Source organism: Chiloscyllium plagiosum, unplaced genomic scaffold (assembly GCF_037043375.1).
Source record: "Chiloscyllium plagiosum isolate Xiang-an unplaced genomic scaffold, Cpla_swu_hap1 HiC_scaffold_43, whole genome shotgun sequence".
NCBI classification, from domain to species: Eukaryota; Metazoa; Chordata; class Chondrichthyes; order Orectolobiformes; family Hemiscylliidae; genus Chiloscyllium; species Chiloscyllium plagiosum.
Window position 1 is genome coordinate 22,167,707 of NW_028270181.1, and position 17,923 is coordinate 22,185,629.

At 43.4% G+C, this 17,923-nt stretch overlaps 1 protein-coding gene across 12 annotated transcripts in view; it reads left to right on the top strand.

Annotated features, from left to right (window-relative positions):
- The window catches only part of ptpn20 (protein tyrosine phosphatase non-receptor type 20), a 440,815-nt gene that overhangs the window by 249,383 nt on the left and 173,509 nt on the right, over positions 1 to 17,923 (top strand). For all 12 annotated transcript variants that reach the window (XM_087982468.1, XM_087982474.1, XM_087982476.1 and 9 more), the window contains 2 exons: positions 4,854 to 4,939; positions 15,482 to 15,656. In XM_087982468.1, coding sequence (XP_087838594.1) covers positions 4,854 to 4,939; positions 15,482 to 15,656 — 261 coding nt within the window. The remainder of the gene's footprint in view (positions 1 to 4,853; positions 4,940 to 15,481; positions 15,657 to 17,923) is intronic.

The window sequence follows — 17,923 nt, forward strand, 5'->3', positions numbered from 1 at the left end:
ACTTTGCTGAGGGTTTGGGTATAAGAATTTTACAAGAATTAGCTTAATTGTCACATGTACTCACATGAGTACAGTAAAAGGTTTACAAGTTGCAACTTATGGCGCCATCTTAGGTAGCAAGGTATGAGGTACAGATTCTTGGGTACAAATTCTTAGGGAATAAAAATAGAAAAATAAAATAATAAAGGAGTCCAGTGATTAATTAGAAAAATAGAGCAATGATAGTTTGGAGTAATAGAACATGGAAGATTACAGCGCAGTACAGGCCCTTCGGCCCTCAATGTTGCACTGACTTGTGAAACCAATCTGAAGCCCATCTAACCTACACTATTCCATTCTCGTCCATTATCTATCCAATGACCATTTAAATGCTCTTAAAATTGGCAAGTCTACTACAGTTCCAGGCAGTGTGTTCAACGCCTCTATTATTCTCTGAGTAAAGAAACTCCTCTGCCACCTGTCCTATACCTATCATCCCTCAATTTAAAGCTGTGTCCCCTTGTGCTAGCCATCACCATCCAAAGAAAAAGGCTTTCACTGCTCAACCTATCTAACCCTCTGGTTATCTTATATGTCTTAAGTAAGTCACCTCTCAACCTTCTCTCTAACGAAAACAGCCTCAAGTCCCTCAGCCTTTCCTCGTAAGACCTTCCCTCCATATGGGGCAACATCCTAGAAAATCTCCTATGAACCCTTTCCAAGGCTTCCACACCCTTCCTCTAATGTAGTGATCAGAACTGTACACAATACTCCAAATGTGGCCGCAACAGAGTTTTGTACAGATGCAGAATGATCTCATGGTTCCGAAACTCAATCCCTCTGCCAATAAATGCTAACACACTGTATTCTTAAAAACCCTATCAACTTGGGTGATAACTTTCAAGGATCTATGTACTTGAACACTGAGGTCTCTCTGCTCATCTATACCATCAGGAATCTACCATTAGCATTCCTGTTACTCCTTCCAAAGTGAATCACCTCACACGTTTCCGTATTAAACTCCATTTGCCACCTCTCAGCCCAGCTCTGCAGCTTACCTATGTTCCTGTGTAACCTACAACATCCTTCAGCACTATCCACAACTCCACCGACCTTAGTGTCATCCGCAGCTTTACTAACCCATCCTTCTAGGCCCTCATCCAGATCATTTATAAAAATGACAAACAGCAGTGGCCCCAAGACAGATCTTTGCGGTATACCACAAGTAACTAAACTCCAGGATGAATATTTTCCATCAACCACCACCCCGTGGTGGTTCAGCTCACCAATTTCTGATCCAAACCGCTAAGTCACCCTCAATCCCATGCCTCCATATTTTGTGCAATAGCCTACCATAGGGAACCTTATCAAACACCTTGCTGAAATCCATATACACCACATCAACTGCTTTATCCTCATCCACCTGTTTGGTCACTATCTCAAAGAACTCAGTAAGGTTTGTGAGGTACGACCTACCCTTCACAAAACCGTGTTGAATATCCCTGATCAACTTATTCCTTTCTAGATGGTTATAAATCCTATCTCTTATAAACCTTTCCAACACTTTAGCCACAACCAAAATAAGGCTCACAAATATATAATTTCCAGAGTTGTGTCTACTCCCCTTCTTGAACAAAGGAACAACGTTTGCTATCCCTCAGTCTTCTGGCACTATTCCTGTAGACAATGACGACATAAAGATCAAAGCTAAAGGCTCAGCAGTCTCCTCCCTGGCTGCCCAGCGAATCCCAGGATAAATTCCATTCCGCCCAGGAGACTTATCAATTTTTACACTTTCCAGAATTGCTAACACCTCCTCCTTATGCACCTCAATCTCATCTAGTCTGGTAGCCTGTATCTCAGTACTCTCTTTGACCACATTATCTTTTTCTAGTGTGAATATCAACAAAAAGTATTTAGGATTTCCCCTATCTCCTCTGATTCCACTCACGGGTTGATTGTTCCTAATCTTACTCTAATCATTCTTTTATTCCTGGTATACCTATAGAAAGCCTTAAGGTTTTTCTTGATACTATCCGCCAATGACTTCTCATGTCCCCTCCTGGCTCTTCTTAGCTCTTTCTTTAGGTCTTTCCTAGCTAACTTGTAACCCTTAAGCGCCCTAACTCAGCCATCACATCTCATCCTAACATAAGCCTTCTTCTTCCTCTTGACAAGAGATTCAACTTCATTAGTAAATCATGGCTCCCACACTCGACAACCTCCTCCCTGCCTGATAGGTATATACTTATCAAGGACTCGCAGTAGCTATTCCTTGAGTACGCTCCACATTTCAATTGTGTCCATCCCCTGCAGTTTCCTTCCCCATCCAATGCATCCTAAATCTTGCCTACTTGCATCATAATTGCCTTTCCCCCAGTTATACCTCTTACCCTGTGGTATATACCTATCCCTTTCCATCGCTAAAGTAAACATAACTGAATTGTGGTCACTATCACCTAAGTGCTCACCTACCTCCAAATCTAACACCTGGACGGGTTCATTATCCAGTACCAAATCTAATGTGGCCTCACCCCTTGTTGGCCTGTCCACATACTGTGCCAGGAAACCCTCTGCACACATTGGACAAAAACTGACCCATCTAAAGTGTTTGAACTGTAGTATTCCCAGTCAATATTTGGAAAGTTAAAGCCCCAATAACAACTATCCTATCATTCTTCCTCCTATTGATGATCATCTCTGCTATCCTATCCTCTACATCTCTGGAACTATTTGGAGGCTTATGGAAAATTCCCAACAGGGTAACCTCTCCTTTCCTGTTTCTAATCTCAGCCCATACTACCTCAGTAGATGAGTCGTCAAACGTCATTTCTGCCACTGTAATACTGTCTTTGACTAACAGTTCCGCACCACCCCTCTTTTACCATTTTCTGTCTTCTTACTGAAACATCTAAATCCCAGAACCTGCAACAACCATTCCTGTTCCTGTTCTACCCATGTCTCTGAAATGGCCACACCAAAATCCCAGGTAACAATAACAGAGTTTCCAACACACACCATGCTGGGCAATCACATACCTTGCTGTGTCACAATGATTGCACAAACAATGGAACTCTGCTGTTTCAATTCTTTATTGTTTAATGGGATGTAGACATCTCTGGCTAGGCCAGCTTTTGTTGCTCATCCTTAATTGCGCTTGAACTGAGAGCTTGCTGGACCATTTCTGAAGAGAAAATGAGGTCTGCAGATGCTTGAGATCAGAGATGGAAATGTGTTGCTGGAGAAGCGCAGCAGGTCAGGCAGCATCTAGGGAACAGGAGAATCGACGTTTCGGGCATTAGCCCTTCTTCAGGAATGAGGAAAGTTTGTCCAGCAGGCAAAGATAAAAGATAGGGAGGAGGGACTTGGGGGAGGGGCGTCGGAAATGTGATAGGTGGAAAAAGGTCAAGGTGAGGGTGATAGGACAGATTGGGGTGGGGGCGGAGAGGTCGGGAAGAAGATTGCAGGTTAGGGAGGCGGTGCTGAATTTGATGGATTTGACTGAGACAGGCTGGGGGGAGGGGAAATGAGGAAACTGGTGAAATCCGAGTTCAGTCCGTGCGGGATAAGTCGGTTCCGTAGGCATTTGCGGGATAAGTCGGTTCCGTAGGCATTTTTCGGGATAAGTCGGTTCCGTAGGCATTTTGCGGGATAAGTCGGACCATTTCTGAGTCCAGTTAAGAGTCATTCAAATTGGTAGGGGTCTAGACTCATATGTAGGCCAGATTAGGTAAAGATAACAAATTCTCTTCTAAAAGGACATTAGTGAACTATTTCTCTTTCCAACAGTCAATGATGATTGTCATGGCTGCTGAGGCTAACTTTGTGTTCCAGATTTGTAACTTACAATTAATCTCCATCAGGGAGATTAAGCTGCCTTGGGAGTTTGAAACTCCACCAGATGCTATGGGATTCGAACCCAAAGCAATGGGTCCAGATTATGTGCAGTTACATTTTAACTGAGACCTTTAACCTCACGAGCCTGTGTTCACATTCAGACTGGTCAGATGAGTATGTCCTGTGCCTTTGTCACAGGAAGAGACTCCATAGCTCTGTAACTTTGGTCCTTCTCAAAATAGGAATGTGGACTCAAAGCTCAAAACCATCACCGATTTGGTACTGTCCCTAATTTGAAATGAAAGTACAGTGAAGGGTCAACATGAAAGAAGGCAGATTGCTCAGGCGAGACAAACTCTCAGTTTTGGTTGGCTTATACTGGTTAAGGGGAAAAAGCTGTCAAGTGGAGTTGAGGAGCATCAGATCAGCCATCATCTCATTGAGCGACGGAGCATACTCGCTGGGTTGAATGGCCTACGTCTTCAGCTCTGTCTTATGGTCAGATGCTCTGTTCGAGCTTCAAGCCCAATGAAACAGGGATGGCATTGCATTGGGAGTGTCTAGATTAGAGTGGTGCTGGAAAAGTACAGCAGGTCAGGCAACATCTGAAGAGCAGGAAAATCGACGTTTCAGGCAAAAGCCCTTTATTCCTGATGGTGGTCTCCAGCATCTGCAGTCCTTGTTTTTACCATGCATCGGGAGTGTACCTTGTAGCCGTGCAGCATCGTGACATGAAACAGGAGCATGTAAGCTGGTACTACTGTGCATGAGTGCAGTGTGTGTGTGTGCATCATGTGCCACACATTTGGGCACCGCACCCCTTGGGCACTGCCTTCCTGGACACCATTGCCTGTTCTCTTGTGAATGCCAAGCCTTGAGGAGGTAAACAGGAGTGAGAGTTGGCAGCTCAATAACAGCAGGAGAAGAAATGCAGATGCAGGACAGTGCTCCAATGAAGGAACCCTCATTCCAATGCATTGCTATTTGACCATGAGTGAGGCCATGCCTATTCTAACTCTTTACTCGCATTCTGACAGGTGACCGTTTGTGGGAAGTGGATGGAGTCAGCTTGCAGGACATCACCCATAAACAAGCGATTGAGTGTTTGAAGAACACTGGTCAGGTATGTTGCTATACACCTTTGTCTCTGCCCATGAATCAACATTAAGATATTAATGACCCCTGACTGGACTACTGCGAAAACTCTACAAGTCACTGCATTCTTACATTGACAAAAACTCAGCGCATCAGAATTGAAATGAGAAGCGCAAGTCAAAATTGGTCCATTGTTTGTATGTTTGTTTTTTCCTGCTAAATGGGTATAAAGGACATTTCTTCCTGTGGGTGGAGTCTAGATCTAGGGTGTACAATTTAAAGATGCAGGGCACTCATTTAAAAAGAAGTTAGGAAGAATGTCTTCCCTCAAGGAGTCATTGAAATTCTCTTCACAGAGAGTAATGGGGCAGGTTCAGTGATTACATTCAAGATACTTGATGGACAGGAGAATCAAAGCAATGAAGGCCATTAATGGTGCCCATCAGATCAGCCTTACTGAGCAGAGAAGCAGACTAGATGGACCAAATGGCCCATTTGTGTTTCTTATACTCACCTAGTGCAGCTGCATACACTGCATCTCCAAGAGAAACTTCCATTCCAGTTGTCCAGTCCAGACTCAACTCTACACCTTTGAAGTGGAGAGAACAGCACATTAATTCATTGTCCTACTCTGACTGCCTGATGTAGATTTACTTTATCAAATTCATGTTGAATACCATCATTAAATAATAAGTGCCCCGGATCTTCTTGATACCCACTCATCATTGGCTGGAAACCATTGCAACCAGCCAACCTCTACATGAGCCCCACAAAATTCTGTTTGAATCATCTCCTGAAAGATGCACTTTTTATTGTTCAGTTTTCTAATCAATCTGTACAGAGATGTTACCTCACACCCATGGAGCAGGTAGGACTTGAACCCAGGGATGTTAGCACTGTGCTATAGAAGCCCATTTTAAATTGTTTAATTCTGTACTAAAGTAGCAAATGTATCTGTGATTCACAAAACGCACGCAGAATGATTTTAATATTCACATGTCCATCTCTCTGCACCTTTATCACTGTTATGTTTAGTTACAAAAGTCTTTGTTTGCAGAAGAGATTCTTGGATCGAAATGGGTTAAGGCAGGATGTGCAGAGGGTATTGAATCAGAGTTCAGCAACCATTGCTCATTCTTAATAACTGGAACAGTCTTCAGGCATAAATCCCAAGCTAAAATATCCAATTATTGCTTCTTAAAGTCTCTTTTTTATAATTCATTTGGGGAACGTGGATGTTGCTGGCAGTGGCAGTATTTATTGCCCATTCCTAGATGCCCCATTAGAAGGTGATGGTGAAATGCCTTCATGAGCTTCTGCAGTTGGATGCTGTGGGTTGACTGACAACCCCATTATGGAGATAATTCCAGGACTTTGATCCAGCGACAGTGAAGGAACAGTGATATGATTCCAAGTTAGGCTGGTGACTGTCTTGGAGGGGAACTTGCAAATGGAAGTGTTCCCATAAATCTGCTGCCTTTGTCCTTCTGGTCGTGGGTTTGGAAGATGCTGCTGAAGGTGAATTTCTGCAGTGCATCTTGTAGATAATACACACTGCTGCTACTGAGCCTCAATGGTGGAGGGAGTGTCAGTGCTTGTGATCTCAATCAAGTGGACTGGTTTGCCCTGGATGGTGTGAAGCCTTTTGAACTGCACCCATCCAGGCAAGTGAGGAGTATTCCATCACACTCCTGATTTGTGCCTTCTGGATGCTAGGCAGGCTTTAAGTAGTCAGGAAGTGCATTACTCATTGCAGGATTCATAGCCTCTGAGCTGCTCTGTTTCTGGCTAATAATAACCTCCAGAATGTTAATAGTGATGGATTCAATGATGGTAATGCCATGCTGAGATTCACTTTTGCTGGAGACGGTAATAACCTGGCCTGTGTGTGTGGTATGAACATTACTTGCCACTTGTCATCCCAAGTCTGGATACTGCCTAGATCTTGATGCATTTGGACATGGACTGCTTCAGCATCTGAAGAGTTGCGAATGGTGCAAAGCATTGGTAATCATAAGCAAACATCCCCACTTCTGAGCTTCATGGGACTTGTGTCTTAGCTCTTCATCCAGATTTCTAACTACATGTTTCAAACATTATAGAATATGGAATATTATGTCCTATGTAATAGGCTGAGACAACATTTTGTGGTTTTGTGGTAAAACTATGTCACAAGTCTTCATTCCGAAACAAATCGAAAATTAAACTGAGATTCTATCTGCCGATTCACGTGAATGTAAAAGATATTGTTTGAATACTACACAGTATTGTATGATACTGACAAGCATTCCTCCATTAACTAACACCATCACAAATCATAGAATCCCTACAGTGTGGAAACAGGCCCTTCAGCACAACAAGTCCACACCGACCCTCCGAAGAGTAACCCACCCAGACCCATTCCCCTACATTTTCCCCTGACTCTTACACCGAACCTACACATTCCTATACACTATGGACAATTTAGCTTGGCCAATTCACCTAACCCACATATCTTTGGACTGTGAGAGGAAACCGGACCACCTGGAAGAAACCCACACAGATACAGGGAGAATGTGCAAACTCCACACAGACAGTTGCAGGGGCTGAAATCGATCCAGGGTCCCTGGCGCTGTGAGGCAGCAGTGCTAACTGTGGTTTAACTGATTATTCATCTCATTTACTGTTCAATGAAGGCTACGTTCCCTTCCACATCTGCTAATCCATTGAATAGAGATGGGGACTGGGATTAGATTAGATTCTCTACAGTGTAGAAACAGGCCCTTCAGCCCAACAAGTCCACACTGACCCTCCGAAGTAACCCACCCTGACCCATCTCCCTCTGACTAATGCGCCTAACACTATGGGCAATTTAGCATGGCCAATTCACCTAACCTGCACATCTTTGGACTGTGGGAGGAAACCCACACAGACAGTCATCCAAGACTGGAATTGAACCTGGGACCCTGGTGCTGTGAGGCAGCAGTGCTAACCATTGGGCCACTGTGCTGCCCAATCTAAACAGGCTTTGTGTCAGGTGTTTACTATATTTGGTCTCCTACTCAGATAATTACCACTCACTCCGCTTCACTCTGCAACTCGTTCAGCCTCCTTCTGTAGCACCTTCCATTTACACCTCGATAAAGAAAGTCACCAGATGAATGAGAGCAGCACCACCTACAAGTTCTGGTCCAACCCACATGCCAGCCTGACTTGGCAATATAAGGGCCAAGAAGAAGGGCTTGTGCCCGAAACGTCGATTCTCCTGTTCCCTGGATGCTGCCTGACCTGCTGTGCTGTTCCAGCAACACATTTTCAGCTTGGCAATATAATGCCATACCTTCTCTGTTGCTGGGGAAGAAAATTTCTAGAATTCCCTTCTTCACAGCGAATGGATTACAGTGGCTCAACACAGCAAACACCAGCAGCCTTTGCAAGGCCAGTTCAGGATGGGCTACAAAAGGTGGCCCCACCAGTGATACTCACATCCCATTAAATCTTATATAAAGAAATGGTTGCATGCGTTCTGAGTTGCTATACTTCTTTCTTTGCTGTTTCACTTCACTGTTCAACATTGGTTGCACTTGCTCCTCCCCATGTTGAGAAGCCTCTCCTGACGATCCCTAACGAAATTTACTGTGAGTGATTGTTCTCATATCCCATTATAGGAAGTGCTGAAAATATGTTAAAATCGAATGCTATCTCCTGCGCAGTCAGCAAAACCTAGATGCAAATAATCAACCACTTTTCACTGATTTTTCAGTGTTCTCTGCAACCAGCTGGCTGCTTTCCTTCAGTTCCTTGCCCAGGTCTGACCCATTGTGCCAAAATCTTCAGGTGGAGGAAGGAGGCAGGTCCTGTATCTACCCAGTCGGAAAGGGGGTCGAACCCCATGCTGTGGCCACCAATCTGATCCATACCACGAGTCAGAGACAACGTACATTTATACACATTTAGAATCTGGATCTCAACCTGCTGTGCCACACCTTCCTTTCATTTTAATAGTTCACAGGGTACGGACATTGCTGGTAATGTTGGCGGTTCCTGCTCACCTCGTATAGCACTGAAGTGAGCAGATTGCCGGGTCATTTCAGAGGGCAGTTAAGAGTTGACCACACTCTTTGTGGCTGAAAATGTGTTGCTGGAACAGCGCGGCAGGTCAGGCAGCATCCAGGGAACAGGAGAATCGACGTTTCGGGCATAAGCCCTTCTTCACACTCTTTGTGGGTCTGGAATCTCATGTCGCCCAGACTGGGTAAGGATATTGGTGAACCAGAAAGGTTTTTAATGGCAATTGTCGGCATTAGATTAACTTTTAATTCCAGATTTCTTTTCTTGAATGTAAATTTCAACAGCTGCCACGGTGGTATTCAATCCAATGTCCCCAGATCACTGGTGCAGCATTCCAGATTATAGGTGGCCCCTGATTTACAGACATCAGACTTACAAATGCTTAATAAACAAGGTCCGATGTTACTATTAATCCCCGGTGGCTCAATGGTTAGCACTGCTGCCTCACAGCGCCAGGGACCCGGGTTCAATTCCTGCCTCGGGCAACTGACTGTGTGGAGGTTGCACATTCTCCCCGTGTCTGCGTGGGTTTGCTCCAGTTTCCTCCCACAGTCCAAAGATGTACAGGTTAGGTGAATTGGCCATGCTAAATTGCCCATAGTGTTAGGTGCTTTAGTCAGGGGTAAATGTAGGGGAATGGGTCTGGGTGGGTTGCTCTGCGGAGGGTCAGTGTGGACTTGTTGGACCGAAGGGCCTGTTTCCACACTGTAGGGAATCTAATCTAATCTCATGTTCATGAATTGACTTTGGGCTGTATTTAGTTCCAACTTGCATACAAATCAACTTGTGAATGTTCTTGGGAACACAACCTGTTCACAAATCGGACGCTACCTGTAATCTTCTGGATCAGAGTAGAGACACTACCCACTGCACCACAACACCTCGGCATACTATGTATTCAAATCAGTCTTTGAGTTCTCAACAAGGCCATAGGATAATTTGGTTAAATTTGCATGCAAAATATGCCAATCTACATAGTAACGAATATTAGTCAGTTCTCTCGCTTATGAATAAACTGAAACAAGAGGCTAAAATAAATACCACTTTTATTTAACTTAGTCTCAACACTGCCCTATTCCTTACCAACACAACAGATCTATGAGGTATATACTCCATTCAAAATATAATAAAACTTGATAACAAGAAGACTATTTAACTTGACTGTCTAACAAATTGTGAAGCATTGATGGTATTTATTACGAAACGTCATGCTTGGAATAAATCCTAACAGTTTATCATGAATAAATTTACATATATTTGTAAGCAATCTTAACTCAGGCACACATAGCTGTGATTAAGTATCATTAATATTGCTGCAGTACCACTGTAAATTTGAAATGTAGTCTATCAAGCGTTTGGGAATCGCTACTATTAAATGTTACAGTCTTTCCTCCAGTACTTATAAAACATTCATTGGGCTGACATTTATGTTGATACATCATGCTAAATGTTTCTTAAAGAAATTTTGTAATCATAGCATAGCTCAGAACAAAAATATGTTGTTTGACCCATCAAGTCCAAATTAGCTCTTTCAAAGACTTATCCAGTTTGTCATATGCCTTCCACAAATCTCTTACAAGTATTTTTCCAGTTTGAAGGACACTCTTGACTTTGTTTACACCACTACATCAGAAGGGTCCATTCCACTTTCTAACCAGTTTTACAATAATGTGTTGCCTTTGGTCTCGATACAGGTAGGTGATAGCATGGTATTATTGCTGGACTATTAATCCAGAGACCCAGTTAATATTCTGGGGGACCCAAGTTCAAATTCTACCATGACAGATGGTGGAATTTGAACTCAATAAAAATCTGGAATGAAGAGTCTAATGATGATGATTGTTGGAAAAACCTATCTGGTTCACTGAAGCCCATATCCCTCTATACCCTTCCTGTTCATATCTCCATCCGGATGCCTTTTAAATATTGTACAAGCCTCCACAGGTTCCTCTGGTAGCTCATTTCCTCTGCGTAAAAAGGTTGCCCTTTGATCTCTTGTATATCTTTTTCCTCTCACTTTAAACCTATGCCTCGAGTTTTGGATTCCCCTACTCTGAGGAAAATACCTTGACTATTCACCATCTCCATGCCCCTCATGATTTTATAAACTTCTGTTAAAGTCACCCCTCAGTCTCTGACATTTCAGAGAAAATGGTCAAGCAACCTATAGCTTAGCCAAAGAAGATTTAAGGAGCAACCTAAAACTTCCCAGTTTTGTACTATTAGATTTTCAACATGGAGCTGAAAGGGATTTATTAACCAGTACAGGTAAACAAAAGTTGATCAAAGAGATATTCTTTAGGGTCTCCTCATCAAAAAGGAGAAAGGTAATAAAAGCAAAATACTGTGGGTTCAAAGTTTGTGAGAAGATTTGTAGCTCGGGTGCTCGTTGTTGTGGTTCTGTTCGCCGAGCTGGGAACTTGTGTTGCAGATGTTTCGTCCCCTGTCCAGGTGACATCCTCAGTGCGTGGGAGCCTCCTTGAAGCGCTTCTGTGATGTTTCCTCCGATTTGTAGTGGTTTGAATCTGCCGCTTCCGGTTGTCAGTTCCAGCTGTCCGTTGCAGGGGTCGGTATATTGGGTCCTGATCGATGTGCTTATTGTTTGAATCTGTGGATGAGTGCCGTGCCTCTAGGAATTCCCTGGCTGTTCTCTGTTTGGCTTGTCCTATAATAGTAGTGTTGTCCCAGTCGAATTCATGTTGCTTGTCATCTGTGTGTGTGGCTACTAAGGATAGCTGGTCGTGTCGTTTCGTGGCTAGTTGGTGTTCATGGATGCGGATCATTAGCTGTCTTCCTGTTTGTCCTATGTAGTGTTTTGTGCAGTCCTTGCATGGGATTTTGTACACTACATTGGTTTTGCTCATGCTGGGTATCGGGTCCTTCGTTCTGGTGAATTGTCGTCGGAGAGTGGCTGTTGGTTTGTGTACTGTTATGAGTGTTGGGGTGGTTGCTTTCGTAGTAACTATACAATGTATTCGCCAAAAATGGATACCCCGCAATTTCATCAACAGATGCCTCAGGGAAAGACAACGGAACGAGGACATGCCACAACCCAAAGAACTAGCCACACTACCATACATCAAAAGCATTTCTGAACTGACAGCCAGACTACTGCAACCACTAGGACTCATAACAGCACACAAACCAACAGCCACTCTCAGACAACAACTCACCAGAATGAATGATACCCAACATGAGCAAAACCAATGTAGTGTACAAAATCCCATGCAAGGACTGTACAAAACACTACATAGGACAAACAGGAAGACAGCTAACGATCCGCATCCATGAACACCAACTAGCCACGAAACGACATGACCAGCTATTATTAGTAGCCACACAAACAGACGGCAAGCAACATGAATTCAACTGGGACAACACTACTATTATAGGACAAGCCAAACAGAGAATAGCCAGGGAATTCCTAGAGGCATGGCACTCATCCACAGATTCAGTCAATAAGCACATCGATCAGGACCCAATATACCGACCACTGCAATGGACAGCTGGAACTGACAACCGGAAGCGGCAGATTCAAACCACTACAAATGCCGAAGGAAAGATCACAGAAGCGCTTCACAGGAGGCTCCCAAGCACTGAGGATGTCACCTAGACAGGGGACGAAACATCTGCAACACAAATTCCCAGCTCGGCGAACAGAACCACAACATACTGTGGGTGTTGCAAATCTAAATCAAGATCAAAAAGTGCTGGAAAAGTGCAGCAAGTCTGACAGCATTTGTGAGGAGCGAAACAGAAGTTTATGTTTCATGTCCAGGGTGAAATTTCTTCAGAACTGAGTAGCGGAGTTTGGGGAGAGAATTTCTGAACATGAAGACTACTGCTGTTCTGTAGTCACCAACAGCAGAACAAAGCAACAAAAGGCTGGAATTTACAGAATGCCAGGTTGATGGTGGATTGTTGGGCTGGACGAGGTCACAGGGATAGGGATTGAATACTTTAAAATGTGATTGAGTGATAGCATAGTTTAATAATGGCAAAGTTTCACGACTCATCCCTTTGGGTAATTTTTGGGGCTGATACGTTTATAAGACTTGTGTTTATATAATGCATTTTATGGCCTCAAAGAGTTCCAAATACTTTCTGGCCAATTAAATACTTTTAAAGTGTATCACTGGTATAGCATCAGAAAATATCGGCTGATATGTCAAGGTGATGATGAGCAGGTAAATTTTTTTCAATAATATTAGCGCGGGGATAAATATGGGCCAAGGTATCGCAGATAGATATTCTTGGAAATAATATTTTGTTCATCCAACTCAGAGAGTAGAAGAAGTCTTGTTGTAACATCTCAGCGCCACCCCCCACAAAAAAAACCTCCAAGTGTGCATTTCGATTTCTGTACTGGAGTGGAATGTTAACCAAGATGATGCGCTATCAAATTTCTGGAAACTTGAATCTGCAGAGTTCGGACTCAATGCTGAGAGTGCTTCCAACTGAGCCATGCAGACATGGGCAGTTCTGTGGTGTGTAAATGTAGCACATCAAAAAATCTGAATTGAACTCAGCTAGACTGAGGTTGTGACATAATGTTCAGTTGCTGAGACCGTGTTCGAGATCACTGATAAAAGACATGTTTGTACTATATGAGAGGTAAGTAGGATTGTCAATCAAGCTCAATGTGTGGCAAACTTGCATGTACTGGAAGCTACATGTTGTAATACACAGGGCCTGTTCTTTGTAGACAGGTTCCTCTTTTAATCAGAAACAACAAGGTGCTGTAAAAGCTCAGCAGGTCTGGCAGCATCTGTGAAAGAAATTAGAGTTAACGTTTCGGGTCCAGTGACCCTTCTTCAGCACTTCCATTTTTAATCAATCTGTTTAGATATATTGGGACACAGCTCTGGGACAGGTGGCATTTGAACTTGGACCTTCTGGCTCACAGGTAAGTTCACTACCACTGTGCCACAGGAGTCTTTGCAAGCAAAAAGAACAGACATTCACACACTGCACCTGTTTCAACTCAACAAATTAGATGACAGCCACTTGCTGGCTCATTCCTTAAGGCAATGTCTTGGCCAGTCAGAGTTAAATTTAAAATGTAAGTAGAGCTTGACAGTTAACTGTCAGTCATCATCCAACTGGTACATTCTAGCAATCAGAGTCTATTACCAACCAATCCACACTCTCCTGCCATACAGTATCAATGCTGTCTTCTCTTTACCTTGCTATTGCTTGTGAATTGAGGGCAGGCCAAAAATAGCTAAGTGTGGTTTTTTTTAAACAGCACTAGTCAAGTTCTGTTACTGTCAAATGACTGTGTTAGAGATACTGAACATGTTAAACATGCATTCAACAGTTTTCTTATCGGTGTCAAACAGGTGCTGTTCCACTGTATCAGAATCCCTATAGATGTGATGTGCAAGATACACAGGTATTATAGTGGATCAATACAACCCAGTTAACCAATATTCCCTTCACACATGGAAAGCAACAGGCAGCTGTGTGTAACATTGATCATGACAGCTTCACATGTAAACAATGTACTGACACCTCTGGGGCTCATTGTGGGTTTTAATGTGAATTATTTCATACTATCTCTGCACGGACCAAAATAGTTTGCAGTTGACTTGTTGGATACTTTTCAATGAAGATTATGAAGATTATTTGGTGCTTGCTGTTCAACATCATGAGACATGGATCACATCGATCAACCCTTTTAAAATTAAGGCAGAAACATTTCTTGCTGGTAGAATATACTGCTTCATAGAATCCTTACCATGTGGAAGCAGGTCATTTGGCCTATCGAGTCCATACCATCGAGTCCTGAAGAACATCCCACCCAGACTCACCCCCCCAGTACTTTATAACCCTGCATTTCTCATGGCTAACCCAACTAACCTGCAAAGTCCTGGACACCACGGGCAATTTAGTAAGGCCAATCCTGCACATCATTGGACTGTGGGAGGAAACCCACACTGATATGGGGAGAATGTGCAAACTCCACACAGACAGTCGCCCGAGGGTGGAATCGAACCCAGGTCCCTGGCTAACCACTGAACCACCATGCCACTCCCTTTATATTAAACAAGGGGTCGCTAGAACCACGTGTTAAGTTGGGTTCAGCCATTACTGTTGCAGGTAGGTCTTCTATAACGTGATGGTTGCGTTCTTGTGTAACCCAGTGTTATCGAAAAATTGTGCTTTAGAAACAGCGCTTAAAGTGTTGGCGATGTAATCGCGTTACAGCCAACACATGTTTTAAAAGTTTGTGCTTTAGAAACAATGTCCCCAATTTGTCAATCGCATCACAGTGAATTCACATTAACGAAATACTCATTATAGGAGGATGACCTGTATTGGTTAATGTGAGGGCGTAATTACGATTCCACAGGATTCAATGTCCCCCGTATCTGTTGTTTACTGTTCATTTTCATTTGGAATGTTACAACGCATGGAGTGAGCAGCACAGCAGATGTGACAGCTTCGACCTTCATGTGTGGTCAGATCTCCTGTGTGGCAAATGACCCCTGCGGTTCTTCCCTGTCTCTTCTGTCAGGTGGTGCGGCTGGTGTTCGAAAGAGGACAGGAGGCATCAGCTGGGACTCCCAGTTCTGAAGGCCACCAGGGACCCATTCGCACTGACAGTCAGCACAGGAAACAAGAGGAATATCCCAACGATTCCATGGCAACCACCTTATCGGCACCCAAAGACTACAGCTTCATGACAGATGGTAGGAATTTTTTTTTGGGTGCAGAATAATTTATAATTTATGTCCATTGCGCCGAAAGAAAAAGTGTGGAGAGAATGTTAAAATTGACAACATTTGCCATCGACTGTTGTTATTAATTTATAGATAAAGCACACCCTTTTCCTCCCAGTCAAACCCTATCAAAACTATGAGGCAACTGGTTTAACTAGAAGTGTTAACAAACATTATTTTTTGTAAATGTTCGTCATGTATTCTGAATAATTACAGCTAAAGTGTGGTTGTGCATACATAACAAAATGGGAATATTTGATTGATGCAATGTAGATTGTCAAACTGACATCCTTCAAAGTGTTCCACATTCTAGGTGACCCTGGCTACAGTTAATTCCAGGGCATGTGAGTGACACTGGAAAAGGGGAGATGGTGGTGTTATAGTGGTATCATTGGGTGAATAATGCAGAGGCCCAGGGACATGGGTGCTAGTGGAATTTAAATTTAATTAAACCCTAGAATTGAAAACTAGAATCAGTCATAGAAACCATGAAACTACCATCAATTGTTGTGAAGCCACGTCTGGTTTATGATTGGAGGAAATCTGCTGGGCTTGCCCAGTTCGGCCTACACTGTGGCTTCATGATGCAGAGTAATGAGGATGACGCTCACCCACCCTCTGAAATGGCTGTGTGAGCTACTTAAAGGACAATTAAGGACAGACAACAAATGCTGGCCTTGTTAACAACGTCCACTTCACATAAAAGACGAAAAATATTTTACAACAAATCAACTCCTCATATTGCCTGTACTGTGGAAGTTCAGAGCATCCTGTTTTGCTCCATGATGTTTCTGATGGCAGTATGGATCCTGTACAATGCAGATATTTTCTAATCAATGTGTCAGAGATGTTATTGCACTCTTCTGGAACAGGTGGGTACTTGAACTTGGACCAGAGATAGCGACAGTACCACAAGAGCCCTCTACATAAGGTATACTGTCCACGTGAGATGGGCCAAGTGTAGAATGGTCTTATCACCAATTAGCTAATCCCAGGAGCATCATGTTGCCAGACTGGCTGGCTGGCACAGGATGCAAGTGTTATGGCTACTGCCAAAATAATGGGCATTTCCCACCTCTGGGCATAATCACACACCCTCTGCACAGTTTGGCTCGTATATCACCCATGAATATGTCACTACCTATGACACTGGGGGGACAGCAGATGGTCTTGCAGGGTGACCTGAAGCAGCTTTGGATCTCTCGGGCACTGCTTTTGTCTGCATTCTCTCAGCATGTGAATTGGTTAGCTCAGTTGGCTGGATGGCTAGTTTGTGATGCCAAAGGTGTGGGTTCAATTTTTACACCAGCTGAGGTTATCACAAAAGTCCCAACTTCTCAACCTCTCTCCTTGCCTGAGGCGTGCTGACCAGTTGGGTCTCTGTCAGGAGAGCCATGATATGGAGGTGTCAGTGTTGGATTGGGGTGGACAAAGTCAGAAGTCACATGACACCAGGTTATAGAGTGAAGGGGTGACCTTATCGAGGTTTGTAAATTCATGAGGGGCATAGATAGGATAAATAGACAAGGTCTTTTACCTGGGGTGGACGAGTCCAGAACTAGAGGGCATAGGTTTAGCATGAGAGAGGAAAGATATAAAATGGACCTAAGGGGCAACTTTTTTCATGTAGGGGGTCGTACGTGTATGGAGTGAGTTGCCAGAGGAAGTGGTGGAGGCTGGTACAATTACAGCAATTAAAAGGCATCTAGATGGGTATATGAACAGGATGGGTTTAGAGGGACATTGGCCAAGTGCTGGAAAATGGGACTAGATTGGGTTAGGCTATCTAGTCGGCATGGACGAGTTGGACCGAAGGGTCTGTTTCTGTGCTGTACGTCTCTATGACTCTGTTTATTTGAAACTACAAGCTTTTGGAGCGCTGCTCCAACATAGTCACTTGATGAAACATCAAAGATTGTTCCTACTGCCCAGGATCGTGAGTAAACCTTGTCTTTTCCATCAGCCATCCAATTGTTCCATGCCTTGGAAATATTTGAACATTTGGGAAAACCCTATTGATTCATCCCATTGGAATATTTTGTCATTGGTCCAAGATCATCACAACCATTGATGAAAAGACATCCTAAACTCAAAAAAGCTCATGACATTTCCTAAGATTGCTTGTCATTCTTACCGCTTACCTCTGGCTATGGTGTGCTCAGTAACAGCAGAACCCCTGAAATGGGACAACCTCACTTTGTCAGGTAAACGCAGTTAACATCTGCATGTTCTTGGAA